The sequence below is a fragment of the Somniosus microcephalus genome, chromosome 3 (assembly GCF_052327205.1).
Source record: "Somniosus microcephalus isolate GS21.2 chromosome 3, FLI_Smic_1.0, whole genome shotgun sequence".
Classification (NCBI taxonomy): Eukaryota; Metazoa; Chordata; class Chondrichthyes; order Squaliformes; family Somniosidae; genus Somniosus; species Somniosus microcephalus.
The window spans coordinates 19,054,140-19,081,917 of record NC_140989.1 but is presented as its reverse complement, the minus strand read 5'-3'; the positions used below and the strand labels follow the sequence as shown (position 1 = coordinate 19,081,917).

Genomic DNA, 27,778 nt, shown 5'->3' with positions numbered 1-27,778 from the left:
TTGAAGCTCTGTGACTTGGAGCTGATGCTGTTCCCATGCACCTGCTGCTCTCGTCCTTCTACTCCTGTTCTTAACCAGATATTGATCCAGCACCTCCCAAACCGGTGACCTCTACCACCTAGGAGGACAAGGGCAGCAGGCGCATGGGAACACCATCACCTCCAAGTTCCCCTCCCAAGTCACACACCATCCTGACTTGGAAATATATCGCCGTTCCTTCATCGTCGCTGGATCAAAATCCTGGAACTCCCTCCCTAACAGCACTGTGGGAGCATCTTCACCGCACGGACTGTAGCGGTTCAAGAAAGCGGCTCACCACCACTTTCTCAAGGGCAATTAGGGATGGGTAATAAATGCTGGCCTTGCCAGCGATGCCCACATCCCATGGACGAATTTTTAAAAAGGTTGAAATGATTCAAAGGGAAAATCTTCAAAAATGAAGCAAAATGGATGATCGTATAGCAAGCCGGCAATGCATTTTACAAATGTCGAAAGCAATCCCTATTCAAACAGAATGGGCTAGATTTTCCTATGCATTGCGCAAGTAATCTGCCCCTCTTTGACCGTGTCTGATTTACAGTGCATTGGAATCAGTGTAATGACTATCGGGTGGATTGTATAACGGGCGGGCAATCCGCTCCGCCAGCGACTGTCCGGGTGACGGAGACGGAAATCTACCCTAACGTCTGTTGGCCGCTCGGTCACGCGTTGCTTACAAATCAAATGGGTTGTTGTGATCTGGAATGCGCTGCCTGAAAGGGCGGCGGAAGCAGATTCATCAGTAACTTTCAAAAGGGGAATTGGATAAATAGTTCCAAAAAGAAAGAAATTACAGGGCAATGGAGAAAGAACAGGGGGCAGTGGGGGGAGTGGAACTAATTGGACAGCTCTTTCAAAGAGCCGGCACAGGCACAATGGGCCGAATGGCCTCCTCCTGTGCTGTATCATTCTGTGGTTCAGCTCTGCTCATTGAATGCATCGCAGTGTTCAGCGATAGGTAGCCCCTTTCCTCGCCCTTTCTCTTTACACGTCCTCTTTCTGTGTCTCCGTAACTAAATCCTGTTCTTTTTTCCCTCTCTCTTTGGGTTAACATTAAGTGGCGGTCTCGCTGCGTAATCAGAAGGTGGTGTTGGCCGAAGCTTCCAGAGACCAGGAGGTTTCGGTCTCCCCTTCAGTCACCATCCCGGAGCTGCAGCAGTTCACGGTGTGCCTGGAGGTCAAGTCATCCACCGTGAAGAAAAAGTGGGTCCTCTTCACCTACTTGGACAGCAGCGACGCAACGCAGATTGACTTCAGGAAAGAGGGAAAACATATCCGCCTTTTGGTTTCCGACGTGGTGTGCGACGTGGAGCAGCTCTGGGAGGATCATTTTTCCGACGACGTGATCACGGACACCTGGCGCCGACTGTGCATCGCCTGGGACGGTGGCTCGGGCAATGTCATCACCCAGACCCAAGACAAATACCAGCTCAACCCCTGCCCGGCGTCCAGGAACAAGGCCGTTGCGGGCGGGGGCACCCTCACGCTGGCGCCCGAGGCCAAGGGGGCCAGCAAGACCTACACCGGCGAGCTCTACAACTTCCGCCTCTGGAACTACACCATGTCCGGCCAGATGCTGCTGGACTTAACCTGCGATGAAACGGGCAACGTGGTGGACTGGGAGAATTCGTTCTGGGACGCCCCCGTCACCATGCTGGAACCCGACAGCGAGCTGAGCTGTGGTGAGTGCACTGCTAACTGTCTGATGGCTTTGGCTGCTCGAGTCCTTCATGCTCTATTTATCCGGTTGTTTTCTGTACAGCGGGATACATCGATGGTGCTTTCCCCCGTCAATCCTTCAGCTGCCTCTTACCTCGCGCTTGTTCATTTCAGCTGCATGAACCTCAACTGTGATATTGGTGGCAAAGAATATTGACGACAAATGTACTGTCTCTCATAAACACATACACACAGACATATATGTCATTTAGAGATCGGATATGTACAAAGCAACATCAAGGCTAGAGTTCATGGGATGGTTATCTACTTGACAGCATTGCTTTTCTGGTTAGTGATCTTGTCTGAACCTCTCAATTAGATTCCAGCCTGTAACTCACTCCTGGGTGTCCATTATTCTATAAATAAACCCCCCGAACCCCTCGATTAGATTCATAGAAACATAGAAGATAGCAGCAGCAGTAGGCCATTCGGCCCCTCGAGCCTGTTCCGCCATTCAATGCGATCATGGCTGATCATCCAAATTCAGTACCCGGTCCCTGCTTTCTCCCCATACCCCTTGATCCCTTTAGCCTTAAGAAATATATCCAACTCCTTCTTGAATATATTTAATGAATTGGCCTCTACTGCCTCCTGTGGTAGAGAATTCCACAGGTTCACCACTCTCTGGGTGAAGAAATTCCTCCTCATTTCTGTCCTAAATGGCCTACCCCTTATCCTTAGGCTGTGGCCCCTGGTTCTGGACTCCCCGACCATCGGAAACATCCTTCCTGCATCTAATCTGTCCAGTCCTGTCAGAATTTTATAAGTTTCAATGAGATCCCCTCTCATTCTTCTAAACTCCAGCGAGTACAAGCCCAATCGTCCCAATCTCCCCTCATACATCATTCCTGCCATCCCAGGTATCAGCCTGGTGAATCTTCGCTGAACTCCTTCCATGGAAAGAACATCCTTCCTCAGATAAGGCGACCAAAACTGCACACAATACTCAAGATGCGGTCTCACCAAGGCCCTGTACAACTGCAGCAAGACATCCTTGTTCCTGTACTCAAACCCTCTCGCTACGAAGGCCAACATACCATTTGCCTTCTTAACCGCCTGCTGCACCTGCATGCTTACCTTCAGCGACTGGTGCACAAGGACACCCAGGTCTCGTTGCATTTCCCCTTCTCCCAATCTATTGCCATTCAGATAATAATCTGCCTTCCTGTTTTTGCCACCAAAGTGGATAACCTCACATTTATCCACGTTACATTGTATCTGCCATGCTTCTGCCCAATCACCCAACCTGTCCAAATCATCCTGGAGTTTCTCGGCATCCTCCTCACAGCACACACGCCCACCCAGCTTTGTGTCGTCTGCAAATTTGGAGATATTGCATCTAGTTCCCTTGTCTAGATCATTAATATATATTGTGAATAGCTGGGGTCCAAGGACCGATCCCTGTGGTACCACACGAGTCACTGCCTGCCACTCGGAAAAAGACCCGTTTATTCCAGCTCTTTGCTTTCTGTCTGCCAACCAGTTCTCTATCCAAGTCAATACCTTGCCCCCAATCCCATGTGCCTTAACTTTACACGCCAATCTCTTATGCGGGACCTTATCGAAAGCCTTCTGAAAGCCCAAATACACCACATCCACTGGTTCTCCCTTATCTATTTTACCAGTTACCTCCTCAAAAAATTCCAGTAGATTAGTCAAGCACGATTTACCTTTTGTAAATCCATGTTGACTTTGTCCGATCCGGTCACTGTTTTCCAAGTGCTCTGCTATTACATCTTTTATAATGGACTCTAGCATTTTCCCCACTACCGATGTCAGGCTTACCGGTCTGTAATTCCCCGTTTTCTCTCTACCACCTTTTTTGAATAGTGGGGTAACATTGGCTACCCTCCAATCCATGGGTACTGTTCCAGATTCCATCGAATGTTGGAAGATGATCAGCAATGCATCCAATATTTCGAGGGCCACTTCCTTAAGTACCCTAGGATGTAGATTATCAGGCCCTGGGGATTTATTGGCCTTCAATCCCATCAATTTCCCTAACACCATTTCCCTACAAATACTGATTTCTTTCAGTTCCTCCCTTTCATCAGACCCTATGTTCCCCGACATCTCTGGGAGGTTATTTGTGTCCTCCTTTGTGAAGACAGAACCAAAGTATGTATTTAGTTGGTCAGCCATTTCTTTGTTCCCCATTATAAATTCCCCTGATTCTGACTGCAAGGGACCTACGCTTGACTTCACCAATCTTTTTCTCTTCACATATCTATAAAAGCTTTTACAGTCAGTTTTTATGTTCCCTGCAAGCTTACTCTCATATTCTATATTCCCCAACTTAATTAATCCCTTTGTCCTCCTTTGTTGAATCCTAAACTGCTCCCAATCCTCAGGTTTACTGCTTTTTCTGGCCAATTTATATGTCCTCTCCTTGGATCTTATGCTATCCCTAATTTGTCTTGTTAGCCATGGTTGAGTCACCTTTTTTGTTTTATTTTTATGCCAAACTGGGATGAAGAAATTCTGTAGTTCATCCATGCGGTCTTTGAATGTTTGCCATTGCCTATCCACCGTCAACCCTTTGAGTGACATTCCCTAATCAATCCTACCCAACTCGCGCTTCAGACCATCGTAGTTTCCTTTATTTAAATTCAGCACCCCCAGGTATCCAGCCTGTAACTCACCCCCAGATATCCATTATTCTATATATAAATCATCTGAACCCCTCGATTAGATTCCAGCCTGTAACTCACTCCCGGGTATCCATTATTCTATATATAAACCCCCCAAACCCCTCGATTAGATTCCAGCCTGTAACTCACTCCCGGGTATCCATTATTCTATATATAAATCATCTGAACCCCTCGATTAGATTCCAGCCTGTAACTCACTCCCAGGTATCCATTATTCTGTAGGAATTAACGAATTCCAACGAATAACGGAGATAGACACAAAAAAACAACTAAACAGGTCTTTACTCAACGGAGATGCCAAAAGGACTGCCTGGGCAGCCCCGTGGTTTGCGACGTGACATCATCGCGTTTGCCCGCGTTTTCCTGCGCTCTTAAAGGGACCATGCCCCGTACATGCAAACTCTATATACAAAACACAGTAATGCCTAACACAATGGTACAGGTTTAGGCTGGTGTTAGAACATCGTTAAAGAGAATTATATACAGTTAGCCAGAGTCATTCAGTGGTTCTGCCACAATTCCACATATAAGCCATCTGAACCCCTCGATTAGATTCTAGCCTGTAACTCACTCCCGGGTATCCATTATTCTATATATAAACCACCTGAACCCCTCGATTAGATTCCAGCCTGTAACTCACTCCTGGGTATCCATTATTCTATATATAAACCCCCCAAACCCCACGATTAGATTCCAGCCTGTAACTCACACCTGGGTATCCATTATTCTATATATAAACCATCTGAACCCCTCGATTAGATTCCAGCCTATAACTCACTCCCAGGTATCCATCATTCTATATATAATCCCCCCGAACCCCTCGATTAGATTCCAGGCTCTAACTCACTCCCAGGTATCCATTATTCTATATATAAACCATATGAACCCCTCGATTAGATACCAGCCTGCAATCTGGTAGTTTCATGGTCACCATTACTGATATTAGCTTTTTATTCCAGATTTATTTAATTAACTGAATTTAAATTCCTCAGCTGCCATGGTGGGATTTTGAACTCATGTCTCCGGATCATTAGTCCAGGCTTCTGGATTACTAGTCCAGTAACATCACCACTAGGCTACCATACCCCGGGTGGAGGAGAGTAACATTGGCTAATCTCCCCCGCCCGCAGCAAGATATATATCAGGAGAAAAAATAGCTCAATAAAAGAGGTGACTTGAAAGGGCCTGTGGTATGAACAGAATGTGGTGTTGTGGGCTGTCGAAGTTATTCAGCAAGTGACTCAACCCACTCATGGCTCACAGCATTAGTCACTTCATTATCTCAAATCGGCTTTCTGGAAAATGTTATACACGCTTTATTCCATTTTGTTGCCGTCCTGGGAAAGACTTTGGCTGCTCAGTCCATGTATTGACTCTGTAAATGTTCCCAAACACTGGCTGTGCTCCATGTATTTGTGTTCCTGAAGACTTGCTCTGCTCAGTCTATGTATTGACTCTGTAATTATGTCCTGAAATATGTGCATATTTGATATTCCCAGTGAAATTATAAAGGAATTTCTTTTCATCATGCTTAAGCTTTCATTAGAAATACCAGGCAGAGCATATCTTTAGGAATACATGTACAGGAAACTCTCGATTTACCGGCACCCAAACAACCGGAAATCTCGGTTAACTGGCAAAATTCAGGAGTAGGTTCAGTTAAGTTTTTCTTCATATTAGTGGCCGTTCCTGGATCTGTGGCTGTGTAATCGGGGGTTCCTGCACTTGTTGCTAAGCAACAGGGACGCTTGGTCTGTGGCCGGGCTTCTTGCACCTGTTGCTAAGCAACAGGGAAGCCTGGATTTGTTGCTGTGTACGGAGCTCTCGTACCTTTTAACTATACCTCTCTGTAATCCGGACTTTTTGATAAACCGGCACCACGGCGGTCCCGTCGGTGCCGGATAAAAAAGAGTTTCCTGTACAATGTCAGGACATACATTCTTCCCCTCCTGTGCCTATGTTGCTCTTCAACCTGGAGGAACAGGCTGCTCCTGGACCTTGGCGTTCTACAAAGCAACTGTCAACACTGCTTATACAAAAGCAAAATACTGCGGATGCTGGAAATCGGAAATAAAAACAGAAAAATGCCGGAAATACTCAGCAGGTCAGGCAGCCTCTGTGGAGAGAGAAACAGAGCTAACGTTTCAGGTCGATGACCCTTCGTTCTGACGAAACGTTAACTCTGTTTCTCTCTCTCCGCAGATGCTGCCTGACCGGCTGAGTATTTTCAGCATTTTCTGTTTCTTTGTCAACACTGCCTCCTTTTTTGGCAGACTGGAGTTCTACCTTAACAAGATGGGTAAATCTTCCTGCCAATTTGTCCCATAATCCTGTCACTCGATCCGTCCCACCCTCCACAAAAAATGAAGATTCCACTTCTTCAACGTGTTTCTGACTGAGGACCAGCAAAACCTCTCCACCTGTTAAGGGGGGGAACTAAATGTGAGCAATCGTCAAAGGCTGCTGCTTGACGGGCGTCCTACAGACTCAAATATTTAGGAACCTACCATCGCATAACTGCCCCATCAGCTGACTCAGACACAGCATGTGTTAGATCCAGAGTAAAGCTTCCTCTCGTTTGGACCAAGTAGGTTAACTCAACCAACCCCAGTCTCCAAAGAGCGTTCGTTCCTCACTGCACCAATGTGACTTTTCCATTTCTCAGAAAGAAAGAAAGAATTTACGTTTATATAGCGCCTTTCACATCATTAGGACGTCCCAAAGAGGTTTACAGCCAATGAAGCACTTTTGAAGTGGAGTCACTGTTGTAATGCAGGAAATACGGCAGCCAACTTGCGCACAGCAAGCTCCCACACTGAGATAATGAGTAGATAATTTGATTTAAGAGTGAGCAGAGCAAGTCTTCAGGAACACATATACATGGAGCACAGCCAGTGTTTGGGAACATTTACAGAGTCAATACATGGACTGAGCAGCCAAAGTCTTTCCCAGGACGGCAACAAAATGGAATAAAGCGTGTATAATATTTTCCAGAAAGCCGATTTGATATAAGTGCTTGTACCTCTTGCAATTTAGTATACTGTGTTTGCTGCTCACGATGTGGTCTCCTCTACATTGGGGAGACCAAACGCAGATTGGGCGACCGCTTTGCGGAACACCTCCGTTCAGTCTGTAAGGGTGACCCCGAGCTTCCGGTCGCCTGTCACTTTAATTCACTGCTCCACTCCCACTCAGACCTCACTGTACTCGGGCTCTTGCATTGTTCCACGGAAGCTCACCGTAAACTCGAGGAGCAGCACCTCATCTTCCGATTAGGCACTTTACAGCCTTCCGGACTCAATATCGAGTTCAACAATTTCAGATCATAACCTCGGCCCCTATTACATTTTTACTTATATTTTTTATCCACACCTTTGTTTTGGCCTTTCCCCCCCCACCCTTTTTTTTCTCTCTCCCACATGGCAGCTGTCTCCCATTCTGCCAGCACATTTCACACCTAATCTGGAGCCGTCTTTTGTCTCCACTAGTCCTATCACCATCTCATCTCGTTTTGAATACCTCTTAATGTCTCTTCACTTCTCTTTTGTTCTCGCCCAGCCTGGCCTCTTAATCTATTTCATTTCCTGCGCCTCTTTAGTCTTGACAAAGGGTTTTCACCTGAAATGTTGACTCTATTTTCTTTCCACGGATGTTGCCTGACCTGCTGAGTTTTTCCAGTATTTTCTGTTGTTATTTCGGATTTCCAGCATCTGCAGTATTTTGCTATTGATATAAATGCTGTTGGTTGAGGGTTAAATATTGGCCAGGACACCGGGGATAACCCCCTTGCTCTTATTCGGAATAGAGCTATGGGATCTTTTACGTCCACCTGAGAGGGCAGACGGGGCCTCGGTTTAACATCTCACCTGAAAGACGGCACCTCCGACAGTTCAGCGCTCCCTCAGTACTGGCACTGGGAGTGTCAGTCTAGATTATGTGCTCAAGTCCCTGGAGTGGGGCTTGTGCCCGCAACCTCCTGACTCAGAGGCGAGGGTGCTGCCCACTGAGCCACGACTGACTCCCGCATGGAGCATTATTGTGCCTGTTTGAGTCAGCTTGTCAATTTAGTGCAAATTGTGGACTGTTTATGCACTGCTGGTTCATTTGCACTTGGGTCTGTATTGGCATGCCGCACAGTTTGATTGCCATTCCAAAGTGGAGATTTGTCCTCTGATTAGTTTGGGCCAACCTCCAATCTGGGGCCCAGAGTGCTAACGCACTGTGTATTTAAACACACAATGCTGTGCCTTGTTTTCTGTGCCACACATTAATATAGTTCAGATTGCTGGACCAGAGTAAATGCAACTTCTCACTGCACAGATGCTCCACAGGGAAGTGCGAGCTGTCAGCTTGCACCCTTCGCCCAGTGCGCGCACCGTGGCAATAGCAGTAAGCAACACTGAGTCGACAAACCAGACAGATGGCACTGAGTCTGCCGTTCCTCTCCCTGGTGTGAGCTGTACTCCAAGTTATACGGCTGAATGATAAACAGAAATGAATGTTGCACAATCACTTTCATTCCGCCATCCTTTGAGTGTTGGCTCTGGGGGAGGAACTTGGTGTGCAGAACTCTTACTCTCACAATCTGTGAATTTATCAAAGTTTGGCCAAAGAAGCCCGGAAAGGTTTTAAGTTTCTTTATATACATATATATGTTTGGGAGCGGCTGAGGTGAGGGTGGTGGCGGGGGTGGGGGATGAGGGTGGTGGGGGTGGGGGGTGGGGGCGGGGGTGGTGGCGGTGGTGGTGGTAGGGGTGGGGGCGGGGGTGAGGGCGGGGGAGTGACGGGGGCGGGGGCATCACTGAATTAAGAACCTTGAAAGAATAAAAGACTTGCATTTATATAGCACCTTACACAAGGTGCCAAAGCGCTTTACAGCCAATGAAGTACTTTTTTGAAGTGAAGTCGCTGTAGTAATGTAGGAAATGCGGCAGCCAATTTACGCACAGCAAGCTCCCACAAACAGCAATGAAATAAGTGACCAGACTGCTATCCAACGGCCAGTACTGGAGCGTCTTTCTGGATGGGCATCAGACGAGCACAAGATGAGGGTTGCCCATGATACCAGCCACTGTTACATAATGTCACTGTCTGGGCTGGACACGTAGAGAATGGTGAGCAAATTAAGTATTTTGAAGTGTTTAGTACGGAGCAATAGATGAGCACGCACGCACGCACTGCTGTCACTGATATGACTGTGCTTCATTGAAGGTCGACATTACAACAGTGACTAGAGTTCAAAATTACTTCATTGGCTGTAAAGCACTTTGGGACGTCCTGAGGTTGTGAAAGGCGCTCTAGAAATGTAAGTCTTTCTTTTTTCTTAACTAACGTGCATTTCTTGTACATTTGCAGCCACTACACTGCTTACCCAGACGACCATCAGTCCCACCTTCTGCTCGTCCCCAGGATCGGGATGCCAAGGTAGGGCCCAGGGCAGCGTTGTCTGGAGTCAGCACAAACTGGCCGCAGTGGTCTGGACTGCCTTTCTTAATATAATAATTAGCATTTAATAGGGTAGTTTTTCCAACTGGCCCCCGCTTTGGGTTTATCCAATGAGTAACTAAGCCTCACTGACCAGGTAAGGTGCCTAGCTTCCGACTTAAGCAGTACAAGCTGCCTTAAGCCAGGGTTAGAGAAAGGAGAAAAAATATATGTATTGGCCAAGGCTCCCGCACTCCAGCAGCTCCTGCTCAAAGAGATGTCACGTCGCGTGTCCGATAACTCAGGGTAGACCGGGAACTGAACCCAGGACCTACCAGACCTGTCTCCTTTAGGACTGCACTGAGCACTTGAGGTGCCCAGGGTTTCCCAAAGCCCATTCGCTGAATCAGCCAATTTCTTGGCCCTGGGACAGTTTAGTTGACATTTTGTAGGCAAGGTTCCCTAGAGGATGAGAGGGGGAATGAGAGGGAGTCAGATTTATCTACATATTCCTGGATCACAAGTGCCTGGAAATGTCTCTCGGTTCACAGTCAATGAGTTATAATCCCTCCCACGATGCCAAAATTAGGTTCACAAAACTTGGTTCAGTTATTTCAGCTAACATGACATTTTCTTTCCATGTTTTATTCACGGCACATATCAGTTGCTGGGTTTAAGCTTACATGTGCGCGGGGTGTTGGAAAATTCCAGGAACTCCTATTGGCCTCTCTCCCTAGCGAAAACAAATATAAACAGGCTTTTTTTTTTAACGCGGAGCGTTCTTGGGAGAGAGTTTTCCCCTACCAGAAAATGTTGGGAGGAGAGTCCCATAATAGCTTTTCAAAGGAGAAGTGGATCAATATTTCATCGAACCCTACAGCACAGAAGGAGGCCACTCAGGCCATCGTGCCTGTGCTGGGCCTTTGGAAGAGCGGTCCAGAGTTTCCAGTCGATTTGAAAATGAAAAATGTGAAAAAGGTCTGGGGAGAGGGCAAGATAATGGGACTAAGCAGATGGCTCTTTCGGAGAGCTGGCATTCCGACTGCACTGTAAAGTTCTATGCTTTTGTTCTCAACGTGACCAAATCTAGTTCGCAAAATAAACTGATAGCGTAAGTTCCATCTAACCGAAGGCTTGCTTTTATCAAACTTCATTTGAAAATCGAGTTCATTTTGTTCCATGATCTCCACTTAAGATACCTCGTGATGTCATAATAGTATGATGTCATGCTGGATTCTACCACCAGGGATGTTCGGGGGGGGGGCAGCATACAACAACAACTACTTGCATTTATATAGCGACTTTGGCGTCAAAATGTCCCAAGGCGTTTCACAGGAGCGCTATCAAACAAAATTTGACACCGAGCCACACTTTAGGACAAGTGACCAAAAGCTTGGACAGAGAGGTTGGTTTTAAGGAGCGTCTTAAAGGAGGAGAGCGAGGTAGAGACCAAGGACCAATTTATGGGGCACAGTGTCCTGCGCTTGATCTTATACCCGAGGCTTATTGGACAAGGCGACTTTGCAGGCATCACACGAGCATATGAGAAAATGATAGACAGGAAAAGACCCTTTGATCCATCCAGCCAATCCCACACAATTATGACACCTCGTGCGCTGCCCCATAACCTGGGCCTTGGTCTCCGCCCAGGCGAGCGGCCCACCCGATAACGCTTCTCAGTAAAATGCGTGAGCTGTTCGTGGAGGCACCGGCTGCTCTGCCATGAAAACGTTAACGAGGCCGGCCCAATATCGGTCGGCACCGGAAAACGGGCCGTAACCAATTTCCGCGCCAACCAGCACCTTTCGGGAGAGGAGAAGAGGGAAGAAAGTGCAGCGAGTTCCAAAAAAATAAACACGGTGATTGTTGTCCCTCCTTGAGTCACACTCTCACTCTGCCTTGGCTGCCTTCCCAGCAAGTAGCCTACGGGCTGAGGCGGCTGGTTAATTAGCATCCTAACCTCTTTATATTGTAGCCGCCCGCCTGTTTTCCCATTTGACCCTACTTACGCAAGGGCAATGTGCAGCCAGGCACGCGTCGCCAGGCAGCCAGCTTGTTGCGCTTTCTTTGTTCTAACGATTAATCCTTCGGGTCGGGCGACCTGTCAGAGGAGGGTTTTTGAGTTCAATGGGCTGCTTAATCAGGGAGGGGCTTGTTTGACATTCTGTCACCGAGCGAGGCGACAGGAAAGCCGGAACAAGAGCTTCTCACGCTGGTGGATGAGTGAGCTGAGGAAAGAGCATTTGTGTAATCAGCCTGGTTGTGTAACGCTCCCTATCCGTGCCGGTTTCTCTTGTGATTCCGGATAATTGTCACTCTTCGACTTGACCTGTGTCTTTAATCCTTTCCTGGGATTTGGCTAGCTGCCACACCAAAAAAAAAAGCAACACAGCGTCTGGGTCACTGAAAGTATGCCAGAACCTTAACTCGCTCGCTGCCGATTATTGCCAGCTCCCGACAGGCACACTTTTGGATAGACTTAAAAACTTAACTCTTCGGAGGGGCATAAGGCTTTAGAGGGCCTTGTGATTCCGCAGGTCCGGGCAGGGGGCTCTCTCGCCCATTGGCAGCAATCCTGCCTTTCGAGTGAACCCATGCCAAGGATCGGATCGGAGCCCCCCACATTTCGCTAGACGTACTAAACGCCACTAATATGTGTTACAATTGCTAAAAAGCAGAAAGCCGGGGCGACTGTAACTTTTTATTCTTGCGTTGCTGGCAAGGCTGGCATTTATTGCCCATCCCTAGTTGCCCGTTGAAAAGGTGGTGGTGAGCCGCCGCCTTATTGAGCAGTTTGATACAGCTGATTGGCCACTTCAGAGGGCAGTTAAGGGTCAACCACTTTGGTGTGGGAATGGAGTCTCACATTTCGGTCAGACTGGGTAAGGATGGCAGGTTTCCTCCCTTAAAGGACATTACTGTTATCAGAGCCAGCGGGAACAAGAAGGAGCGAGAGTGGGAAAGAGTGAGAGGGAGTAAGGTACGAGAGCGGGGGAACAAAAGTTGGAAAGAGCGAGAGGGGGAAGGAGCGAGAGCGGGGCAGAGGGGGAAGGAACAAAAGCAGGAAGCCGTGAGGACCCCACTCCCACCCCCTCCCTGTTAACTGAACATCAACGGATTCCAGAACCCACGAAACCTGCGAGTCTGGGGCGCTCTGACATTCCCCGAAGCACATCAGGAATCTGCAGCTAATGAGGCTTCGGCACCGTGCCTTGATTCCGAGGAGCCAAGCAATGGTGACCAAGGAGGTCCCTGGTTGTGCGCGGGATCTTGCTATACTGCATGGCAACGCTTCCCGTTTAGTGAAGAATTCCTATCGGTGAATCTGTGCGATTTCACGTGTTGCATCGCCCTAACTCCACCCCTGCCCCAATGTAAACTGACTGGATGAGCTAGTTGCACAGAGCGTACGGCACAGAAATAGGCCATTCGGACCCAACTGCTCTGTGCCGGTGTTTATTCCCTGCTCCCTCATGTGCTTATCTAACTTCCCCTTAAAGGCATCTGTGCTATTCACCTCAACCACTCCATGTGATAGCAAGTTCGACTGCAATATTGAACTAGTAACGCAGGGGTCACGAGTTCAAATCCCATCCTGGTGATTGATTTCAACTGATCTTGTAGACTGTCGGCTGCCCGTGTCCTAACCCGCACCAAGTCCCGTTCACCCATCACCCCTGTGCTCGCTGACCTACATTGGCTCTCGGTTAAGCAGCGCCTCGATTTCAAAATTCTCATCCTTGTTTTCAAATCCCTCCACAGACTCGCCCCCTCCCTATCTCTGTAATCTCCTCCAGCCCCACAACCCCCTGAGATATCTGCGCTCCTCTAATTCTGCCCCCTTGAGCATCCCTGATTATAATCGCTCCACCATTGGTGGCCGTGCCTTCTGTTGCCTCGGCCCTAAGCTCTGGAATTCCCTGCCTAAACCTCTCCGCCTCGCTACCTCTCTCTCCTCCTTTAAGATGCTCCTTAAAACCTCCCTCTTTGACCAAGCCTGCCTTAATTTCTTATGTGGCTCGGTGTCAAATTTCTTGTCTTAAAATACTCCTGTGCAGCGCCTTGGGACATTTTACTACAGTTTTGGTGTCCATACTTAAGAAAAGACATACTTGCTCTCGAGGCAGTACAAAGAAGGTTCACTCGGTTAATCCTGGGGATGAGGGGGTTGACATATGAAGAGAGGTTGAGTAGATTGGGACTCTACTCATTGGAGTTCAGAAGAATGAGAGGCGATCTTATTGAAACATATAAGATTGTAAGGGGGCTTGATCGGGTGAATGCGGTGAGGATGTTTCCAATGATGGGTGAAACTAGAACTAGGGGGCATAATCTTAGAATAAGGGGCTGCTCTTTCAAAGCTGAGATGAGGAGAAACTTCTTCACTCAGAGGGTGGTAGGTCTGTGGAATTTGCTGCCCCAGAGAGCTGTGGAAGCTACATCATTAAATAAATTTCAAACAGAAATAGACAGTTTCTTAGAAGTAAGAGGAATTAGGGGTTACGGGGAGCGGATAGGAAATCAGACGAGGCTAGGTTTGGATCGGTCATGGCCCTGTGGGTGGCGGAGCGGGCCCAGGGGCCGTGTAGCCTGGTCCTGCTCCTACTTCTTGTGTTCTAAATCTGTGTTAGATTTCAGGAGATGGTTCTATTCACAGGGATTAGTGGAGACCTCGGGAACAGGCTACCAGCTAGGAGTCCTTCAAGAGTAAATTGGGCCTGTTCCTGGCCGGGGTGGAGATCACCTCTTACAGAAGGTAAGTACTGCAGGAAATACAGGGACAGAGTGATCTCCTGGACGAGTTTCGATCGCCTAGATGGGTCGGAGAGGAATTTCCCAGATTTTTTTCTCCCAAATTGGCCATTGGGTTTTTTATCTGGTTTTTCGCCTCTCCCGGGAGATCACATGGGTTCGGGTGGGATGGAGAGTGAAAGTAGATTTGAGGTTAGGATCAGATCAGCCATGATCTTATTGAATGGCGGAGCAGGCTCGAGGGGCCGATTGGCCTACTCTTGCTCCTATTTCTTATGTTCTTATGTTAAAGGCGCTGTATAAATACAAGTTGTTGTTGTTGTGGGCTAGTCGCAGAAACATGCTGGATTGTTGCAATGACCCAATTTGTTCATGCTTAAAAACTCTTCTTCAGTGTGCGATGGGATCTTTTACATTCACGTCAGAGAAAGAAAGAAAGACTTAGATTTATATAGCGCCTTTCACGTCCACCGGATGTCTCAAAGCGCTTTACAGCCAATGAAGTACTTTTTTGGAGCGCAGTCGCTGTTGTAATGTGGGAAACACGGCAGCCAATTTGCGCACAGCAAGCTCCCACAAACACCAATGTGATAATGACCAGATAATCTGTTTTTGTGATGTTAGTTGAGGGATAAATATTGGCCCAGGACACCGGGGATACCTCCCTTGCTCTTCTTCGAAATAGCGCCTTTGGAATCTTTTACATCCACCCAAGAGAGCAGAGGCCAGATACTGCCTCAGTTTCACGCCTTATGTAAGAAATGGCGCCTCCAACAGTGCAGCACTCCCTCACTGCTGCACTGAAGCATCATCTTAGATTATGTGCTCAAGTCTCTAGTCTCTTGAACCCACAACCTTATTGAATGGCGGAGCAGGCTCGAGGGGCCGATTGGCCTACTCCTGCTCCTATTTCTTATGTTCTTATGAGAGTGCTACCCACTAAGCCGAGGGGCTGACACAAGTTGCTTGCGATGGCAAAATTCACGACCTTTTTGCTGAACATGTAAACTCAGGGGCAGGTGAGGTATCGTTCCTTTCGACGGAGTGAGCTGTGTTCAGTAACTGTGTGTAATGACTAAACCCTTTGTTCCCCACATTGTGTAATAACCTGCTGTTACCTGCCTGCCTCTTCCTTGTCTTATTACCAGCCACCACACCAGCTAACCTCAGCACTGGCACCACTAACACGCACGGCACTAATAGCCCCGAGCCCTTCACCAACGGTAAGCAAAGTGTCTTTATTCATTCTGTTCTTATTTGGATATATTGCCTGTTATATATTCCCGTATGCGCATTTATCATAGAGCCCATGTAAAGGCATCGTGGTGTAATTACACCCTCCCGCCAGTGGTGGTGCAGCTGCTGCTCTTCTATTGGGAGAAACAAAGACGTGCATTTATATAGCACCGCTCATGACCTTGGGACCCCCGCAAAGCGCTTTACAGCCAATTAAATACTTTTGAAATGTAGTCACTGTTGTCATGTAAGAAACGCAGCAGAAAATTTGCGCACAGCAAGCTCCCACAAACAGCAATGTGATAATGACCAGATAATCTGTTTTTTGTTATGTTGATTGAGGGATAAATATCGGCCCCAGGACACCGGGGATAACTCCCCTGCTCTTCTTCAGAAATAGTGCCGTGGGATTTTTTTGCACCCACCTGAGAGAGCAGACGGGGCCTCGGTGTAACGTCGCATCTGAAAGACGACACCTCCGACAGTGCAGCACTCCCTCAGCACTGCACTGGGAGTGTCGGCCTAGCTTTATGTGCTTCAAGTCTCTGGAGTGGGACTTGAACCCACAACCTTCTGACTCAGAGCACGAGAGTGCTGCCCACTGAGCCACAGCTGAAACATAGAGCGTGCCCCTTATAAACGTACGCATAGTAATTTATGATGGGAAAAGTTGAGAGAAGGCCTACACAGGTGTAGAAAAATAAGACTAATTTGTAACTTACTCTAGTAGAATATTTTATTACAGTAAGAATATATTAAATCCAGCAGTCTGGTGATAATATAGTCTGAACTAGTGTTTGTTATATAGTATGGTACTACAAGTGTGTAATGTAATATTCAATAGTTTGGAATACAGAATTTGAGCACACTACAGAAACTCTTTTTATCCGGCACCGACGGGACCGGCGTGGTGCCGGTTTATCAAAAAGTCCGGATTACAGAGAGGTATAGTTAAAAGGTACGAGAGCTTTGTACACAGCAACAAATCCAGGATTCCCTGTTGCTTAGCAACAAGTGCAGGAACCCCGGCCGCAGACCAAGCGTCCCTGTTGCTTAGCAACATATGCAGGAACCCCGATTGCACAGCCACAGATCGAGGAACGGCCACTAATATGAAGTAAAACTTACCTGAACCTACTCCTGAATTTTGCCGGTTAACAGAGATTTCCGGTTATTTAGGTGCCAGTAATTCGAGAGTTTCCTGTATATTACTTTGTATTACAATATGTGGTGTGCAGTATGTTATGACGTAAGATCTTCGGTATATGGTTGAGTGTACAGATGATTACAAACAACATTCCCCCTAAGGTGCACGGCCGCGCAGTAATGTCAAAGGTCACGCGCAGGTCGCTCACCGGCTTTTACCTTGTAAATACCGCGCGTGGCCCACGCGTTAATAGAAACAGGCCGCACAGAGCAAAGTGCAGCTTACCGGGAGCATTGATTACAAATTGTCTGGTGTACATTGCATGGTGACCCGTACACAGCGCCATAGCTGATCGGGTGAAAATGTAGATAAGATCACGAGAAAACTCAAGGATCACCATTCAGCCCATCAAAGCCCCTCTGGTATTCCAACTCACTCAGCTATGTTTAGGACACCAGCAACATCTGCATTTCTATTATCCCGCCTGTAGATTATTCCTTGACAATTGTTACCCTTTGAGAAAGGTTGTTTCTGATATTTGTATAGTGTATATAAGATGTGATGTACAGTATACTATATTCAGATCATATAAGATATAAGTGTACTATGCATGTATATTAGTATATTGTAGCTAATGTATACTATGAGACACAGTGTATAATATATTGATTATAGTGTGTATTAAAAGCTGTGGCATATATTATAAGACCTGGTGAATAGTATATATTAGAAGATGGGTGTACAATATATTATTTATGATGATTATAATGATGTACCCAGCTCTACTGTACCCCAGTGTTATACAGTGACTGACCTGTACCCACCAGTACTGTACCCCAGTGTTAGTGACTGACCTGTACCCATCAGTACTGTACCCCAGTATTAGTGACTGACCTGTACCCACCAGTACTGTACCCCAGTGTTATACAGTGACTGACCTGTACCCACCAGTACTGTACCCCAGTATTAGTGACTGACCTGTACCCATCAGTACTGTACCCCAGTATTAGTGACTGACCTGTACCCACCAGTACTGTACCCCAGTATTAGTGACTGACCTGTACCCACCAGTACTGTATCCCAGTGTTAGTGACAGACCTGTACCCACCAGTACTGTACCCGTGTTTTACAGTTACATACCTGTATCCACCAGTACTGTACCCCAGTGTTTTACAGTAACAGACCTGTACCCACCAGTACTGTACCCCAGTGTTTTACAGTTACGGACCTGTACCTACCAGTACTGTACCCCAGTGTTACACAGTGACAGACCTGTACCCACGAGTACTCTACCCCAGTGTTACACAGTGACAGACCTGTACCCACCAGTACTGTACCCCAGTGTTATACAGTTACAGACCTGTACCCACCAGTACTTTAGCCCAGCGTAATAGTGACAGACCTGTACCCACCAGTAGTGTACCCCAGTGTTACACAGTGACAGACCTGTACCCACCAGTACTTTAGCCCAGTGTTACACAGTGACAGACCTGTACCCGCCGGTGTAATAGCGACAGGCCTGTACCCACCAGTACTATACCCTGTGTTTTACAGTTACAGACTTGTACCCCAGTGTAATAGTGACAGACCTGTACTAAACCCGGGAACCTACATGTATGTAGCACCTTAACACATCTCTTAGGATGTCCTAATGTTCTTCACATACGAAGAATCACTTGGAAATGCAGTGAATGTTGCTGCGTGGGTGGAGATAGTAGGGTGTTATAGAGAAGGTCGAGCTGTGAGGGGGACACAGGAGTTTCATCTGAGGGTCTCAGAAATAACTCAACCCTGACTCTTGTGGTCTGTAAAATTATTCAAAAAGCTCGATTCAATTGCTGGCTTGTAATTAGTGTCATTTTGGCAGGAAGTTTGTACCAGTGGCCGATTTGCCCTGACAGTTGCCGACATAACAGTTACTGCACTTCAGACGTAATTCATAGAATCGTACAGCATAGAAGGAGATCATTCGGCCCATCGTGCCTGTGCCGGCTCTTTGAAAGAGCGATCCAATTAATCCCACAGCCCCTTGCTCCTTCCCCATAGCCCTGCAAATCTTTCCTTTTCAAGTATATATATCCAATTCCAAAGTGATGTGAGACTACCTCCTCCAGGGGGCCCTATACCACTTCTTTCCAGAGCCAGTTCAGGCCCTAACCCAAAATTACACTGCAACTTTAATGTCACTGTGAAGCACAACCCTGAAGTCCCTGTATAAATGTCCCAGTCATAGAGTCATAGAGTTATACAGCACAGAAAGAGGCCCTTCGGCCCATCGTGTCCGCGCCGGCCATCAAGCCCTATTTACTCTAATCCCATTTTCCAGCACTTGGTCCGTAGCCTTGTATGCTATGGCGTTTCAAGTGCTCATCTAAATGCCTCTTGAATGTTGTGAGGGTTCCTGCCTCTACCACCCTTTCAGGCAGTGAGTTCCAGATTCCAACCACCCTCTGGGTGAAAACGTTTTTCCTCCAATCCCCTCTAAACCTCCTGCCCCTTACCTTGAAACTATGCCCCCTGGTTATTGACCCCTCTACTAAGGGGAAAAGTTCCTTTCTATCTACCCTTTCTATGCCCCTCATAATTTGGTACACCTCAATCAGGTCCCCCCTCAGCCTTCTCTGCTCTAAGGAAAACAACCCCAGCCTGTTTAGTCTTTCTTCATAGCTGAAGTGCTCCAGCCCAGGTAACATCCTGGTGAATCTCCTCTGCACCCTCTCCAATGCAATCACATCCTTCCTATAGTGTGGCGACCAGAACTGCACACAGTATTCCAGCTGTGGCCTAACTAGCGTTTTGTACAGCTCCATCATAACCTCCCTGCTCTTATATTCTATGCCTCGGCTAATGAAGGCAAGTATCCCATATGCCTTTTTAACCACCTTGTCTACCTGTCCTGCTGCCTTCAGGGATCTATGTACATGCACACCAAGGTCCCTCTGACCCTCTGTACTTCCTAGGGTCCTACCATTCATTGTGTATTCCCTTGCCTTGTTAGTCCTCCCGAAATGCATCACCTCACACTTTTCCGGGTTAAATTCCATTTGCTGATCGGGTCTCCAACCCTCCAGGATTGTCCTGGAGCCCCCATGAATTAAAGATCAATCTGCTGCAATAAAAACAGAAAATTGCTGGAAATTCTCAGCGGGTCAGGCAGCATCTGTGGAGAGAGAGAGAGAGAGAGAGAGAGAGAGAGAGAGAGAGAGAGAAACAGCGTAAACGTTTCAGATAGTCGGGGAGTCCAGAACCAGGGGTCACGGGGAGAAATTGGGTGAGTAGCGCCACTTGTTAGCGCCTAAAGAGGCAGGCAGTGGCTGTAGCACCACTGGCTGCGCCTCCCGCGATATTGAGTTGGGGCGATAATGGTGGCGTTAGCCTTTTGCGCTGTGCCACCACTGATGACATCATCGGTGTGCGCAGCGCCCCATTCACGCCCCGTTCACGATATTTGGTTGTGAACGCCGCAGTTGCGCCGTTCGCTACCCGCGCCCGGTTCACGGGGCCTTACTGTGCCGGCAGTGGCGCAAGTTAAGGTGGAGGTGCGGGGCGGCCGCCTTTTTCGGAGGCCGCCTGCCAGCACCTCCGTCCCCGGCCTCCTGACCCCCCCCCCCCCCACCCCGAGGCATTGCCGGCTGTTTCCCGGGAGCCCGGCACTTCTCCTCGATGCCGGGCTCTTTTGCCGGCACTCGCGATCGGGGTTCGCGCTGGTGCAGGCCCCTCCCCCTTAACAATGGGAGGAAGGCCTGCAGTACCGCAGTGTGCCGTGCCGCAGCGTGTGGCGCTGCGGCACGTTGCGCTGCGATATTCAGATTCAGCGCCCTAAGAGGGACGCGGAGCGCCTCGAGCCTCGCCCCGTCTCCCTCTAGGGGCAATGAAACTGAATATCTGACGATCGCTGAAGCCTCGAACGCTGCGCTAAATCCTGCGCTCAGGCGAACTTGGCGCCAGTTTGGCGCCTCAACCCAATTTCTAGGCCACAGTCTAAAGATAAGGGGTAAGCCATTTAGGACAGAAATGAGGAGGAATTTCTTCACCCAGAGAGTGGTGAACCTGTGGAATTCTCTACCACAGAAGGCAGTAGAGGCCAATTCATTAAATATATTCAAGAAGGAGTTGGATATATTTCTTAAGGCTAAAGGGATCAAGGGGTATGGGGAGAAAGCAGGGACAGGGTACTGAATTTGGATGATCAGCCATGATCGCGTTGAATGGCGGAGCAGGCTCGAGGGGCCGAATGGCCTACTCCTGCTCCTATCTTCTATGTTTCGGACCGATGACCTTTCGTCAGAACAGAGGGTTGGTCAGATATCCTGTTATCCCAGTTCTGTCTCTCTGTATAACCTAACTAAGTTTAACAAAAAAAAACCCTCTAAAATCGAAACAGAAAATGTTGGAAATGCCAGACAAGGTTGATCATTGTTTATATGGAGAAAAAGAAAACTGAACACTTTGGGTGTGAGTCTTCACCAGAAAATGCCAGTTCTGACGAAGGGTCACCGACCTGAAACGTTAACTCTGTTTCTCTCTTCGCAAATGCTGCCTGACCTGCTGAGTTTTCCCAGTGTTTTCTGTTTTTATTTCAGATTTCCAGCATCCGCAGTATTTTGCTTTTGTATTAATCTCCTGGACACTGCTGTGAGCAAACCCCAGGAGAAAAATCATAGGGGGCATTACAAGAAAATGGTGTTATTTTATCATTTTCATTAAACACTTTCATTTATTCGTGATAAAAATTATTGGAGATTGGGAAAGAAAGGCTGTTTGATGGCATGATTTTGAAAAGTGTAGATGAGCAGAGAGACCTTGGTGTCCGTATACACACATCCTTAAAGGTGGCAGGGCAAGTTGATAAGGTGGTTATAAATAACACATATGGGTTACTTGGAGAAATAGAATATAAAAGCAAAGAGATCATGCTAGAACTTTATAAATCACGGGTTAGGCCTCAGCTGGAGTATTGTGGAGAATTCTGGGCCCCGCACTTTAGGAAAGATGTCAAGGCCTTGGAGAGGGTGTGGAGGAGATTTACTAGAATGGCTCCAGGGATGAGGGACTTCAGTTATGAGGAGAGGTTGGAAAAGTTCGGACTGTTCTCCTTGGAGCAGAGAAGGTTAAGAGGTGACCTAATAGAGGTTTTCAGGATGATGAGAGGTTTTGATGGAGTCGAGGGAGAAAAACTACTCCCTCTGGTGAGTGGGTCAATAACCAGAGGTCACAGATTCAAAACCATTGGCAAAAGGTCTCGAGGGGAGACGAGGAGAAATGATTTCACTCAGAGAGTTGTCGGGATCTGGAACGCTCGACCTGAAAAGGTGGTGGAAGCTGATTCCATCAATAATTTTAACAGGGAGTTGAACGGTTTCCTGAGGATGAGGAACCTACAGGGTTACGGACAAAAAAAGCGGAGATGTGGGAGGAAGCACGACTGCTCTTTCAAAGAGCCAGCAAGGGGCACGACGGGCCGAATGGCCTCCTCCTGTGCTGTAAGTTTCTGTGATTCTACGATTCAAACGGGCCTATATGGGAATGAAGGACAGATCAAATTTAGGAAGTTTGTATCTCTTCACCGTAATACCACTGGCATGAATGGCTGTTTTTGCTGAGAATTTTCAGGCAGAACGAGGGGAAGGATTCTTCCCACTTGGCTCCCGAGAAGTCTGCCAGCCAAGGGCCCAATGGGTAGGGAGGGTCCTAGCTGGGACCAGCAGCTCTGGTAACCTGCACAGTTTTAGCTGGTTAAAAACACCAGGAGTATCTCCTGCGCACACCGAGCAATCCGTAAGCTCTGCCAGGCTCCACACGGGCGCTCTGGATTTAAGTAAGCAGGGCGTGTCCCCTACAGGGAGAGAAAGCAAACAGAGAGTTGGAATAAACGGCTCGTTTTCGGAGTGGCAGGCAGTGACCAGCGGGGTGCCGCAAGGATCTGTCCTGGGACCCCAGCTGTTCACAATATATATAAATGATCTGGATCAGGGAATTGGATGCAATATTTCCAAATTCGCTGACGACACTAAACTAGGAGGAGGGGTGGGCTCTGATGAGGATGTCAGGAGGCTACAGTGCGATTTGGACAGGTTGGGGGAATGGGCGGATACGTGGCAGATGCACTATAATGTGGATAAATGCGAGGTTATCCACTTTGGGGGTAAAAACAGGAGGGTAGATTATTATCTAAATGGCAATAGATTGGGAGATGGGGAAGTGCAGAGGGACCTGGGTGTTCTTGTGCACCAGTCACTGAAGGAGAGCATGCAGGTGCAACAGGCGATTAAGAAGGCAAATGGTATGTTGGCCTTCATATCAAGGGGGTTCGAGTATAGGAATAGGGATACCTTACTACAGCTGTACAAGGTGCTGGTGAGACCGCATCTGGAGTATTGTGTACAGTTTTGGTCGCCCCATCTGCGGAAGGATGTTCTTGCCATGGAAAGAGTGCAACGGCGATTCACCAGGCTGATACCTGGAATGGCGGGAATGACCTACGAAGAGAGATTAAATAGTTTGGGCTTGTACTCACTGGAGTTTAGAAGATTGAGAGGGGATCTCATCGAAACATATAAAATTATGGCAGGCCTGGACAGCTGAATTCAGAGAGAATGTTTCCAATGGCCGGGGAGCACAGAACCAGGGGCCACAGTCTAAAAATAGCGGGCAAATCATTTAAAACAGAGATGAGGAAGAATTTCTTCACTCAGAGTGGTGAGCCTGTGGAATTCCCTGCCACAGAGGGCTGTGAAGGCTAATTCAATAAATATTTTCAAGAGAGAATTGGATATATTTCTGAAGGCTAAGGGGATTAAGGGTTATGGAGAAAAGGCGGGGACGGGGTACTGAACTGGTAAGATCAGCTATGATCTCAGACGAAGATCAGCCATGATCTCATTGAATGGCGGAGCAGGCTCGAAGGGCCGAATGGCCTACTCCTGTTCCTATCTCTATGTTTCTATGTTTCTATGACAGGCAAACAGAAATCCCACACGTGGGGACTTTTCGCTTGTTGTCTTTGAAAGAAAAGAAAGACTTGCATTTATATAGCGCCTTTCATGACCACCGGACGTCTCAAAGTGCTTTACAGCCAATGAAGTACTTTTGGAGTGTAGTCACTGTTGTAATGTGGGAAACGTGGCAGCCATTTTGCACACAGCAAGCTCCCAGAAACAGCAACGTGATAATGACCAGATCATCTGTTTTTAGTGATGTAGATTGAGGGATAAATATTGGCCAGGACACTCTTTAACATGTTGACAGGTTTCCCGTGCAAAATCGGACCCTAAAAAGAAAAGAATCACAAGTACAATGTGGAACTAGGGTTGGCGGTTCCATTTTTAAAATTTTCGTTAACGAGGTGGTTTATGTATTGTCCTCTGGGCCGTGTCATGCTTCCCTGCCACCCTTGTTCCCACAATGTGCAAGATCATGGGTCAAAGATCAAAAGTGAAAAGCGGACTTTTCACGAGTGGGTAACCGTTAGACAGTGCACGCACCACTGGCAGTGCACCAGAGAATAATTCGCAACCACGTTACTGGAAATCTCTGTTGTTATTGAACTAATATCATGTCCACACGCGAGCCATGCACTGCAGTCCCGGCAGTGAAGACCCATACTGATAAGCAATAGTGATTCTTTCCTCCGTCGCTCGACAGGTCTGAGAATTAGTGAGAACTATACCAAGTGGTTTATTTTGAAAGAAGGCTGTGTTTTTAGCCATGTGATCAATATCTTGCATTTGCTTACGTCACAAAGGCACAAATCCTCCACTCACTGAAGTCACAACACAAGGAACCAGAGAACCCACAGAGCCGAGTAAGTCACTGGCTGCTTGAACCTTTAATGAGTGTAAATAGATACACGTGAGTAAATATAAGATCGCACCATTGAGGAGGGATTGGCCACATGGCAGCCTCACCAGTCAAATACAGTGAGTCTCACGGCGCATCCCAGTCATGAGAAAGAACTTGCATTTATATAGCGCCTTTCACCAACCTTAGGGCATCCCACTGCGCTTTACAGCCAATGAAGTACTTTTGAAGTGTAGTCACTGTTGTAATGTAGGAAACGCGGCAGCCAATTTGCACACAGCAAGCTCCCACCAACAGCAATGTGTTAATGACCAGATAATCTGTTTTAGTGATGTTGGTTGAGGGATAAATATTGGCCCCAGGACACCGGGGAGGACTCCCCTGCTGGTCACTGGTTAGGCCTCAGCTGGAGTATTGTGGACAATCCTGGGCACCACACTTCAGGAAAGATGTCAAGGCCTGGGAGAGGGTACAGAGGAGGTTTACCAGGATGTTCCCAGGGATGAGGGGCTTCAGTTATGAGGAGAGGTTGGAAAAGTTAGGACAGTACTCCTTGGAGCAGAAAAGGTTACGAGATGACCTACATAAGAACATAAGATGTAGGAGCAGGACCAGGTCATTCGGCCCCTCCAGTCTGCTCTGCCATTCAATAAGATCATGGCTGATTTGATATTGACCTCAATTCCACTTCCCTGCCCGCTCCCCATAACCCTCGACTCCCTATCGTTCAAAAATCTGTCTATCTCCACCTTAAATATATTCAATGACCCAGCCTCCACAGCTCTCTGGGGAAGAGGATTCCAAAGATTCATGACCCTCTGAGAAAAGAAATTCCTCCTCATTTCCTCTTTGAAAAGGTGCCCCCTTATTCTGAAATTATGCCCCCTAGTTCTAGATTCCCCCACGAGGGGCAACATCCTCCCTGCATCCACCCTGTCAAGCCCCTTCAGAATCTTATGTTTCAATAAGACCCCCTCTCATTCTTCTAAACTCCAATGAGTATAGGCCCAACCTGCTCAACCTTTCTTCATAAGTCAACCCCTTCATCTCCGGAATCAACCTCGTGAACCTTCTCTGAACTGCCTCCAATGCAAGTATATCCTTCCTTAAATAAGGAGACCAAAACTATACGCAGTACTCCAGGTGTGGTCTCACCAATGCCCTATACAGTGGTAACAGGACTTCCCTACGTTTATACTCCATTCCCTTTGCAATAAAGACCAACATTCCATTTGCCTTCCTAATTACTTGCTGTACCTGCATGCCAACTTTTTGTGATTCATGTATAAGGACCCCCAGATCCCTCCGTACCTCAGCATTTTGTAATCTCTCTCCATTTAAATAATAATTTGTTTTTTTACTCACTTAGCCTATCTATATCCCTTTGTAGATTCTTTGCATCCTCCACACAATTTGTTTTCCCACCTATCTTTGTATCATCAGCAAATTTGGCTACATTACACTCAGTCCCTTCATCCAAGTCATTAATATAGATTGTAAATAGTTGAGGCCCCAGCACTGATCCCTGTGCTATCCCACTAGTTACAGTTTGCCAACTGGAAAATGACCCATTTATCCCGACTCTCTGTTTTCTGTTAGTTAGCCAATCCTCTATCCATGTTAATATATTACCCCCAACCCCGTGAGCTCTTATCTTGTGCAGTAACGCTTTATGTGGCACCTTATCGAATGCCTTCTGGAAATCCAAATACACCACATCCACTGGTTCCCCTTTATCCACCCTGCTCGTTACATCCCGAAAGAACTCCAGCAAATTTGTCAAACATGATTTCCCTTTCATAAAACCATGCTGACTCTGCTTGACTATGTTATGTTTTTCTAATAGTCCTGAAACCACTTCCGTAATGATGGTCTCCAGCGTTTTTCCAATGACAGGTGTTAGGTTAACTGGTCGATAGTTGCCTGCTTTCTGTCTCCCTCCTTTCTTAAATAGGGGCATTACATTTGGGGTTTTCCAGTCCGCTGGGACCTCTCCAGAATCCAGGAAATTTTGGTAGATTACAACCAATGCATTCATTATCTCTGCAGCCACCTCTTTTAAGACCCTAGGATGCAGGCCATCGGGTCCAGGGGATTTGTCCACCTTTAGTCCCATTAGTTTGCCTAGTACTTTCTCTCTAATAGAGGTTTTCAAGATATTTAAAATCATTGGCAAAAGATCTAGAGGGGAGAGGAGGAGAAATCTTTTCACTCTGAGAGTTGTCCTCTGGGCCGTGTCATGCTTCCCTGCCACCCTTGTTCCCACAATGTGCAAGATCACGGGTCAAAGATCAAAAGTGAAAAGCGGACTTTTCACGAGTGGGTAACCGTTAGACAGTGCACGCACCACTGGCAGTGCACCAGAGAATAATTCGCAACCACGCTACTGGAAATCTCTGTTGTTATTGAACTAATATCATATCCACACGCGAGCCATGCACTGCAGTCCCGGCAGTGAAGACCCATACTGATAAGCAATAGCGATTCTTTCCTCCGTCGCTCGACAGGTCTGAAAATTAGTGAGAACTATACCGAGTGGTTTATTTTGAAAGAAGGCTGTGTTTTTAGCCATGTGATCAATATCTTGCATTTGCTTACGTCACAAAGGCACAAATCCTCCACTCACTGAAGTCACAACACAAGGAACCAGAGAACCCACAGAGCCGAGTAAGTCACTGGATGTTTGAACCTTTAATGAGTGTAAATAGATACACGCGAGTAAATATAAGATCGCACCATTGAGGAGAGATTGGCCACATGGCAGCCTCACCAGTCAGATACAGTGAGTCTCACGGCGCATCCCAGTCATGAGAAAGAACTTGCATTTATATAGCGCCTTTCACCACCTCAGGGCATCCCACCGCACTTTCCAGCAAATGAAGCACTTTTGAAGTAGTCACTGTTGTAATGTAGGAATCACTACAGCCAATGTGCGCACAGCAAGCTCCCGCAAACAGCAATGTGATAATGACCAGATAATCTGTTCTAGTGATGTTGGTTGAGGGATGAA

At 47.3% G+C, this 27,778-nt stretch overlaps 1 protein-coding gene across 6 annotated transcripts in view; it reads left to right on the top strand.

The window, feature by feature from the left end:
- adgrg6 (adhesion G protein-coupled receptor G6) overlaps positions 1 to 27,778 on the top strand; it is a 171,907-nt gene that overhangs the window by 44,076 nt on the left and 100,053 nt on the right. For 4 of the 6 annotated variants that reach the window (XM_085979249.1, XM_085979244.1, XM_085979243.1 and 1 more), the window contains 5 exons: positions 1,098 to 1,721; positions 9,765 to 9,833; positions 15,734 to 15,808; positions 24,713 to 24,772; positions 27,376 to 27,435. In XM_085979249.1, the coding sequence (XP_085835375.1) occupies positions 1,098 to 1,721; positions 9,765 to 9,833; positions 15,734 to 15,808; positions 24,713 to 24,772; positions 27,376 to 27,435 (888 nt within the window). The remainder of the gene's footprint in view (positions 1 to 1,097; positions 1,722 to 9,764; positions 9,834 to 15,733; positions 15,809 to 24,712; positions 24,773 to 27,375; positions 27,436 to 27,778) is intronic. The other 2 variants (XM_085979245.1, XM_085979248.1) reach the window with 2 other exon arrangements.